Consider the following 9,816-nt stretch of genomic DNA (forward strand, 5'->3'; position numbering starts at 1 on the left):
ATGGGATTATTTATTCATCAACAAATGGTAACACTGACAATATTCAGAGTGAAAAGAAGAGCAAAAAAACAAGGAACTTTTGACAAATATTAAAAGCCCTGGTAAAAATTGTAAACCGCTTCTCGTAGGGCGTAACAGTGCCCCTAAAAAGCATAAAAGGCAAGTTAATATGAAAACATGTAAATGCTACAGTTAATTTCTTGTTTTTCGTGTGTGCGTATGCTGCGAAGAATAGATACATAAGTGATAAGAAGAGAAAGAGTGGGAGAAGAAGAGAACATGTAAAACGTGGAACGGGAGACTTATTCCAAATTTGTTGTGTGTTGCAGGAATCGCAAAACTAAGCTAAAACAATGAGTGCGTCGAGTGAAGGCGGCGCGGGAGGAGGTCCGGTGGGCGGCGGAAGTACAGCTACAGCGCCATCAGGTAAGTTCACCGATATCCAAGTGGAATATTTATATTTATATACATGCATGTATATACGTATGAGCAGTGTGCCCTTGTATGCGTGTGTATACATAACATTTGTGCACCTCTCTTTTGCTCTCGCATACGCGCACTGTTTGTTTCCCATTCTTCTGTGTGCCTCACTTTCGCAGCAAAAGCTGTTCTCTTCTCTTTGTGCGTCTGTGTGTATGTGTTTGTTTTGTTGTTACTGTGCATTCGTGGCAGAGTTGCCAAAAGCTGTGAAATTGTCCTTAATATGTTGGAGCTTAAAAGTAATGACTTTTTAAAGAGTTCGACTAAAGCAATGATTTTTGGTTGATGTTTGTATATGTACATATATAAATTAAATAATAATTTATATAAATACATTAATTGAAGTGTTTTTTAGTAAACCAGACTCATAAATCATTGTCGAAATCGGTCCATAATCCCCATGTCTGTCCATTGATTGTGTTCCATGTGGAACTTGTAACCAAAATTTCACAACAGCCACAAAATGCCACCCGCACAGCCCCTCTGAAAACAATTAAGATACGCACACAACAACTGCATCGCCATGCACTGCCATCGTTGTCAATGCTGCCATCCTTATATCCATCATCATCATCATTGGCAGCAACTGGATCTTTATCCGCCTCAGCATCTGCATCCGCATCCGCATCCCTGGTATCGCAATCACATCCGCCCCTGCAGCTGCGCGGCGTCATAAACAAGTACTCATTGCCATCCCATTTGCCATCCTCTGCAGCGCACCCGGCGGTGGCCGCCAAGATCACCCATGTGAAATCCGACGGCGGCGGTGGGATATCTATTTCGGGCACACCGATCCTTAGTGGAGGCACAATCAAAGTGGCAGCAGCCAATTCAGTTCAGCAAAGTTCCCTGGGAGGCACGCCGATTGCTTTAAATGCAGGACAGGCGACAACGGCTGCTTCGATACGGGCCATCGGAGCCGGTGGTCAGTCCACACAAGTCCGGGTGGTGATGCCCATGATTAAGCAGCTGGAGAATGTCACGGCCACAGGAAGGACTCAAATTACGGCCATACCAGCTGCTCCAGCGAGGAGTGGGGCAAATGCTTCAATAACGGTCACCAGGCCCGTAACACAAGCCACGTATCTGCCCCGAGCCAGTGTGACGGCCACTCAAATAGGAGGCGTTGGCGTTGGTGTAGGACAGCGCCTCGTGACGCCTTTGAGGGCCACATCCTCTGCTACTGTGACGCCCACTGCACCCACAGTGCTCAGCTCAACTGGTGGATTTGTTCGCGGAGCAACTGCTTCGGTGAGTAGGAGTGGAGTGGCGCTCTCATCACAACCACCATCGGCGGTGATATCGTCCAGCAATAGTGCTGCTTGGATGCAGAGTTCCACGGGACAGGTACAACTGATCCGTGCAATTCATCAGCCACGCCAAAGGATAATAACGACATCCGCGGGGGTATCTAATGCCAATGTGGTGACTACAACGCCAGTACAGGCGCCAACAGGTAAGTTAATATTTGGTTATTTTGTTAAAACAACAGTCTAATCGTACTTCTGTTTTAGCTCTATCAGTTACGGCTGGACAGACCTTGACACCACAACAGGCTGCAGGACCAGGAGGTCCTCAGGCTTATGTGGCCACTGTTTTGCCACAAAGGCAGCATCAGGCCACCCTAGTTTACTCTTCCAATGTGTCTACATCTAATGCCAGCCAGAATCCGGGCCAACAATTTAATCCACGTTTCGCTGTGGCCACGCCCACTGGTGGAGTTACAACGACGACTCCCGGTGGAACTACAGTAACACCCCGACAGATGCGACCCATCCCACTGGGCAAGAGTTTTCCAGCTGGCAAACTGAACACCACGAGCATAAGTATTAGAGCTCCAAGCATCCCTCAGCTCAATACCAGTGTTACGGCCTCACCAACGGCTGTTAGTGTATCTGGAGGAGCAACAGTGGCGCCCGGGCGGGGTCCCGGTGCTGGAGGAACTGCCCTGACGGCCACTAATCTGCCCACCACTCGGATCATTCAACTGCAACAGCCTGCAACGGGAACGACGCAGCAGATCATCGGATCGGGTGCACGTCTTGCGGGAAATGTAATGCTGCAGCCATTCTTGATGAGCACCACCGCGGCGGCTAAGATGGGTAAGTTACAATTCTTCCAAAGGACTATGAATGAAAGTGAAAGAAATCAAAGTCAAACAAGAGGAAACGCTATAGTCGAGTGCCGCGACTATAAGATACTCGTTACTGTTTTACACAATTTTAAAATATAAATTTTGCTAGTGGAAATTCACAAGGCGCCACCTATTGTCAGAGGAAGTATGTTGAGTATGCTTATAGTGACGTCACTGCCCATGTGAAGCCTTATAACCTTAATTTCTTCATAAATAGCAAAATAATGTTCCGATTTTAAAAATCTTTTGTAAGTCGATAGATATTAACAAAAATAAGTTACACAAGGTCAAACGAAGGCATTCATAATAATATTATAGACTCCACAGTTTTCCGCGGTTTGTGGGCGTTAGAGTGGGCGTGGCCGGATGCAACTTCGTGGCAAGTTGCAGAGGCATCTCCTAAATACGTGTTCCTCAGCAAAATTGTGTAGCTTTTATAGTTTTCGAGATTTTTGCATTTTTGGTTTTTCGGGTTTTGTGGGCGTTCGAGTGGGCGTGGCGTGATTGGAAAAAAACAATTGGCATTGGGAGCATTATAGAAACATACATGCTTGATCCGAACTTTCTATCTCTTATAGTTACCGAGATATCAGCTTTTCTAGAAAATCCGAAAACCGTCTTTTGAGCCTTGTGGGCGTATGGGTGGGTGTGGCCGGATAGTAGTACCACTATAAGATGCGCTGCCATCTAAAGATTATACTTTTTGAATTTCAACTTACTAACTGCAATAGTTCCTGAGATTTCAGCAATTTTAGTTTTTTGCGATTTGTGGGCGTTAGAGTGGGCGTGGCAGGATGCTGTAATAAACTTGCGCTGTCCCGGGACCTCAAGAATCTTCATGCTTAATCTCAGCTTTGTATCTGCTATAGTTCCTGAGATCTCAGCGTTCATACGGACGGACGGACGGACGGACGGACAGACGGACATGGCTCAATCGACTTCGCTATTGATCCTGATCAAGAATATATATACTTTATAGGGTCGCAAAAGCTTCCTTCTATCTGTTACATACTTTTCAACGAATCTAGTATACCCTTTTACTCTACGAGTAACGGGTATAAAAACGACAGCAGGATGGATCCCTTGATATGTTAATAACATTGTAGTGTTGAAAAACAAAGGATAATATTACAACACTGTTGATATGTAAATGTACAGACTATCGATTTACGATTTCTAACTAGAAAGCACAGTGTCATTTTAAGTCAACTGACAACCAACAACAATTTATTTCGTCACCTTTAATATGTCTATCTATATCAACGAGATGGTCGCACAAGCTGATATCGGACCGGGCACAGGACCCAAAGAAGACTACCAGTCTAACATATTTATTTTTCCCAGAAAGCGAAAGAATCAAAACAATAGTTCTCAGCCGAGAAAATATCAGTGCATGGAATATTTTGTCAACCGATTAATAGCAAACGGAGCTCCTACAGACGCCATTTTCATTAAAACCATGACAGAGCAAAAATATGATAATCAATCAAAAGGTTTCATGCCGATGTCCATATATAAGACACCTGTTTTTATTAAGCATCAGGCACGAGCCTGTAGAACACTTTTCAATGCCAACAATTCTGGATCACAGACCCAAGGGGAAAAAAGTTTACTTGCTCTGGAGCGGCGCCAGATAGAGCGTAAGCGGTACGCGGATCTTGTCCAAAGTCATTGTAACATCTCAATGCTACACGCCGAGATAAAGCCACTTCCACAGCAGCGCTCCAAGGTTGAAGTCATTAGCCAGAGCCTTAATCCTATCCAGAATAACGAAGTAGCGAATAAAGAGAATACCATAGAGGAGGACATTTTTCTTATTCGGCAAAAACTAAACTTTCTCTGCCAACTTTTTCTGAAATGCCCCGAAGTCGAGACTCCACAAAAGCAAATGAACAGCCAGGATAACAGTCAGGTCAAGAAGAACGTAGAGAATCACATCGAGTTGCCTAAGCCCGAGGTGGATACACCAATCTTTTTTAGTCTATCAAAAAGCTGCAAATTTTTGAAGATCAACTATGTCGAGCAATTCAAGCAGAAGGCTGAAAAAAAACTAAAGGTTTACAGAGAAGACTTGGAACACGCAAAACGCAGGGCTGACAAAGCTCATGCTAAACGCATCGCTTTCGAGAAGGTCCACTTTAACCGTCCTATAGCCAAGCCCATCGTCATGATCATCGAGGATGCTCTTCAGTCTGTTGAAAAAGAAAAAAGTGAATTCATACCTTTCACTGAAGAGCATCTTGATCTGTTATGTCGGTTAGATGACGGTTCTCCAGAGGATGTTATGGTTTCAAAGTTCAATTTAAATGTCCATCGCAGCGAAATTAAAATTTTAGTTAGTGGCGCCTGGTTTAACGACATAATAATTAACTTCTACATGGAGCTATTGACCGAGCGTTCGGAGAAACGTTTTTACCAGCTGCCTAGTGTGTATGGCATGAACACTTTCTTTATGCCACGCCTTCTGCAGTGTGGATACAATAGCGTAAAACGCTGGACAAAGAAGGTTGATCTTTTTAGCAAGGATCTCATATTGGTGCCTGTCCATAATAGAGGTTCTCACTGGTGCATGGCCATAATCGATATGCGTAAGAAGACAATCCTGTATTACGATTCCCTTCTCGAGTGTAATAAAAGAGTTCTGGACGCATTGGAACAATACCTCCGGCTAGAGTCGTTGGATAAACACAATAAGGCCTTTGACACCAGCAAATTTCGCATTGAGAAAGCCAAAAACGTGCCACGACAGACTAACTCCGACGACTGCGGCGTTTACAGCTGTATGTTTGCTGAATACTTATCACGAGATGCTTGGATTACCTTCTCTCAGGCAAACATGATATATTTTCGCAAAAAGATGGCCCTAGAGATTCTCGGCTGTGAGTTGTGGCAGTAGGCGTTCCTCTCAAACTTTGCTAAAAAGAAGAAAGCTTTTATGTAAAAGATATGTTTATAATAAAGGCTAGCCCATGGTGGATTCCACTTGCTGTCGTTTAACATAAACTTTTTTAACTTGATTTCTTATTTCATAATCTCTTATTTATTATCATATAAACTGAAAATCTTATTTTTTACTAACCTGTAGGCATTCGACCACCGGTCACAATGACCGCCAAAGCACAGCCATCGTTAACTATAACTCAGCTAAATCCCATTGGAAAATTGTCCACCGCCGGAGGAACCACAGGACCCACAATGACACCACAGGGTGTGGCCAGCATTCAGGCGGTACCAGTACCGAATGTCTCGGCCAGTGTGGTCAATCCAAGTTCAGTAGCGGGTGCAACATCAGCGGCCGGAGGAGCTACTGTTCTACCATTAACCATTAGTGGTAGAGGAGCAGGAGTGGGACCCGGTGGTAATATCCTTACTGGAACTCTAACGCCCATTAAGAATGCAAGTGGTATAACCTTGGGCAAAATGATGATGACTCCAGCCTCAGCCGCGCCCGGAGCAGACGGCTCCGGCACTAGTGGACCAACAGTGACAGGCTTCCAACGCGCATGGAATCCAGTGGTGGCTTCACAGAGCCAGTTGATGAAGGTTGGTTTTATTTAAGACGTGTAAAGTATTTTGTATCATTTGATTCTATATTCACAGATCGATGAGAAGGGAAGTGCTGCCACGATTTACTACGACTCCATGCCGGCCTCCGCCTCTACGGGCGTTCTGTCATTGACCACGACAACTGTGACGCAGAGCACCCAAGCGCAGGCACAATTGGTTAGCAGCGCCGGTGGTACTAGTTTGTCTGTGTCTTCGTTGCCTTTTGCCAGCCATGCGCCAACTGGAGCAGCTGGAGCCGGTTCGCAGGCTACATTCACTGTTTTGCCCTCGGGTGCTGCAGGAACGACAACACGGACCATTGGCCACCATCAATTGATAATACCAGCAGGACCCAACAGTGCACCCCCGCAGCACATGGTTATACCATTGCATACATCAGTGAAGGTAACAACAGGCGCAGGGAATCCGCAGCAAGCGGCAGGAAGTGCAGCACTGGTGTCCAACTTTATGCGCAAGCGGGATGCGGATGGTTCTCCTATCCGTGCGGCCAAAAATTTGGGACCCACCTTACTGTCAATGGCTAGCAATACCAGTGGTCAAAATATGCCTCCAGCTCCGGGCACTACTTTTAATATTCAGCCTGTGTCCGTGTCGGTGCCTCCATCTGTTAGCTCCGGACTGACTGTAGAAGCGTTGGCCAAGAAAGAACGAGAGCGTATCGCCCATGTGGTAGGAAGTAATGCATCTAGCGTGCCTGCCTCAATAGGTCCTATTTCCACAACGAGAAATTCGCGGGCGGACTCGCCAGCTTCGTCGGACGGCTCAACGACGGTGTCGGCAAATTCCTCACCTGGTGTGGATCAGCAATTGCAGGATAGGATCGGTGATCCGCCATCCACAGGAGGGCCTGGTGGACGTGATAATTCTACGCATTTTAATCCTATCAACGAGGTGTGTTCCAAAAACATTCACTAAAATATAGCTGACTATATAATTGTTTTATCACAGTTGTACTCTTCGCACCAATCGATGCAACAGAACACTGGCCACTCCTCACTTGGAGCCCGCAGTGGGTCCAGTGCCTTTGTGGACGTGCAAACGCCGACGCCACAGCAACAGCAACCTCATCAGCAACCGCCTCATTTGGTGGGATCAACGCAACTGCAGACGGGAGCTCGTATGAATGGCACTGGTAATAGCTCAAGCTCCAGCTACGATTGCTCCTCTAGGAAAAAGCCACGTCGATCAACGTGAGTTAATTGATTTCAAATATTATATGGAATTAAATAATTTATAAATGTATACCCCAGCAATGACAGCCAGCAATCCACGCAGAGTCAGGCATCTTTATCGCTACCTCCTCCTAGTGCAGAACCAACGCCGCCGGCTGGCGCATCCTACATACAGAAACACAACAATGGAGGTCTACTGGTGACAGCGGCGGCTCCGGGAGTTGCCCCAAATAGTGTGCCGGGTGACGCCAGCCATCGGAACAACAGTACACCTGCTGTGGCAGGCAACAAGGAAAACGCAAATCCTGTGGACTTCGTAATCCGTCGTTTACGCAATTGTGCGTTGCTTAATGTGAGTTGAATAGTGATTTTACTTCAGGAGAGATTTATATTTTTTCTACTTTACAGACCTATAAACCCACGCATAAGTTGGCCAATAACCATTTCCATCGGTATACGGATGTGAAGCCAAGGGAAGAGCGTCGGGCCACAGTTATTGATTTAGCCAATCAGCCAAATGTCCAGGGAAAAATTAATGGATGGAAAATATATCATTTGCGCTCTCAAATGGAGGACTTGGTAAGAAATATAGATGTAATTGTTTGTGATGTTTTTTCTAAACTGTCCTTTTACAGAATGAATCCGAGATTGTAAGTATGGGCAGGCTGGAGACCATGCTGCAAGATCTTGAGAAGGACAAGGAAAAGAACAGTGAAATGGAGCGCGTCACTGAGTTGTTAAAGGTGAGACTTTACAGCATTTCATATATGAATTCTGAATTAACGAACTTATTTTGCAGGGCAATATTCAGCGTAGCAAGATAATTACCGATGGCATTAACGAGGCGCAGAATCAGTTAATGAAGATCTTTGAGCACAAGCCACACGTCTCGGACATAATTACACGATGTGCTTCTAAGCGAAATTTTAAGAAGCGTGAAAAGATTTAAAATTTGTTGACAGAAGCCCAGCCAAGTGTATTGATAAAGTGTACATTTTCTAGTTTAAGAAATCAGAATAGATTTAAGCTTATTGTACCCTAAACGCGATCGATTTGTAAGACGTAAATTTACGATGAAAACCAGCAATATTTTTTCATTTTCGTAAGCCAGAAACAAAAATACAAAGAACATAAGTTGTATTAAGTAAAAATTATTTATTATTTGAAGTGTTATGGGTATGTTTATGTAGACTTTCATAGTGTAGTGATTACCTTGACTTTGGTGTATCACAATAACGACTCCGAAGGATACCAAAAAACACACCTGTCAGATAGGTTGATTTTTTTAGATGGGTGGCGGTGGAGGCACACCATTAAACATTGGATGCATGGCGGGACGTGGAGGTCCCGGCATTGGAAAACCACCAGGTGGTCCAAGCGCCCTATGTAGATTCGGCGGTGGTGGCGGCATGATCTTAGGCTCGAACTTAAATGCGAACTGCAGGAAGAACTGCTTGGTATCCCGGTTCCAATGCGTCCAAAACTTTCCCTCGCTTTTCTCGACTTCTCGGGAGGGCACCTTAAATCCAATGGTTTCGTATGGCTCAGCCGCGAAGAGAAGGTACTGCCATTTACGGTCTGGTGGCTCTATCTTCTGTTCGTAGGCGGACATGAAGCGATGACGAGGAACGATGGCCTCCGTGATTTCTGGATAGTCAATTTGGAAGAGCAACGACTGCTGGCCGTTACTAAGTTCGCGCTGCTTGGTCACCCGGTATCCGGGTCGTCCGATCTTGACGAACTTCTTCGGTTCCACGCGGGGCTTTTCGGGTGCCAGCAGTGATGAAGGCGCTTCCTTGGCCTCCTTGGCAGCTCTTCTGGCCAGATTTTCCTGATGCTTCTTACCCTGCGTGTGAGCCAAATAGCTGCCCTCGTTGTTGTGCAGCGTAAGACACAATTTGCACTCGTATGATCCCAGATGGTTCTTCATAAAATAGGGATCTTTGTTCAGATCGATGGTCTCCAGGGCCAGTTGACGCAGTCGCTCCTTGCGGTCACGGTTTGTCTCCGACCAGGAGGCAACGCCTCCGCTGCCGGTCTTGCCGCCGGCGCGGTTCTGAAAGTCCATTGCTTGTGCTTTCTTTTATTTTTAATCCGTAAGAAGTAAAAACGTTTTCGCCTTGGTAAAAATCTCCCGGAAAAATGTTGTTAGTGGTGTACACTGTACAAGATAGGGTTGTTAGACAATTTTTGACTAGTGGTGAGTTAAACGATAGTTCATGCCACGGATTAAATATAAAAATATAAATGTTTTACTTCCGCTTGCTTTATTTAAGCTGAAATAATTTAATTTCGTCGATTTCAGATTTAATAGATACTATATTTTATTAAAATGTGTATTAAATATAATTATATTAATTTATAAAACGGCATAAAAAAACACGATATATTTTAGTATATTTTTAAAATTCTTTTGGTATATTTCGCAAAACAGATGTGGTAACTCTATTCATTCGAGTTGCA

At 44.9% G+C, this 9,816-nt stretch overlaps 3 protein-coding genes across 5 annotated transcripts; 2 read left to right on the forward strand and 1 right to left on the reverse strand.

The window, feature by feature from the left end:
- Positions 1–33: 33 nt before the first annotated feature.
- On the forward strand, positions 34–8,493 carry LOC108108058 (pneumococcal serine-rich repeat protein). Of its 3 annotated transcripts, none has more exons than XM_017215933.1 (11): positions 34–159; positions 330–426; positions 959–1,936; positions 1,995–2,582; positions 5,700–6,157; positions 6,215–7,072; positions 7,130–7,371; positions 7,432–7,705; positions 7,762–7,932; positions 7,989–8,096; positions 8,153–8,493. In XM_017215933.1, exons 2-11 carry the CDS (start codon positions 354–356, stop codon positions 8,300–8,302), a joined length of 3,900 nt encoding a protein of 1,299 aa, XP_017071422.1. In that variant the 5' UTR covers positions 34–159; positions 330–353; the 3' UTR covers positions 8,303–8,493. The 3 variants fall into 3 exon arrangements, with proteins under 3 accessions (XP_017071422.1, XP_017071423.1, XP_017071424.1); XM_017215934.1 differs by having other exon boundaries at positions 1,064–1,936; XM_017215935.1 differs by having other exon boundaries at positions 1,196–1,936.
- LOC108108059 (sentrin-specific protease 1) lies at positions 3,939–5,575 on the forward strand. Its single transcript, XM_017215936.1, has one exon. It carries the CDS (start codon positions 4,008–4,010, stop codon positions 5,508–5,510), a length of 1,503 nt encoding a protein of 500 aa, XP_017071425.1. The 5' UTR covers positions 3,939–4,007; the 3' UTR covers positions 5,511–5,575.
- Positions 8,485–9,528, reverse strand: LOC108108060 (splicing factor 3A subunit 2). Its single transcript, XM_017215937.1, has one exon. It carries the CDS (start codon positions 9,419–9,421, stop codon positions 8,639–8,641), a length of 783 nt encoding a protein of 260 aa, XP_017071426.1. The 5' UTR covers positions 9,422–9,528; the 3' UTR covers positions 8,485–8,638.
- Positions 9,529–9,816: the final 288 nt, after the last annotated feature.

This window comes from Drosophila eugracilis, unplaced genomic scaffold, assembly GCF_018153835.1.
Source record: "Drosophila eugracilis isolate 14026-0451.02 unplaced genomic scaffold, ASM1815383v1 contig_2088, whole genome shotgun sequence".
NCBI classification, from domain to species: Eukaryota; Metazoa; Arthropoda; class Insecta; order Diptera; family Drosophilidae; genus Drosophila; species Drosophila eugracilis.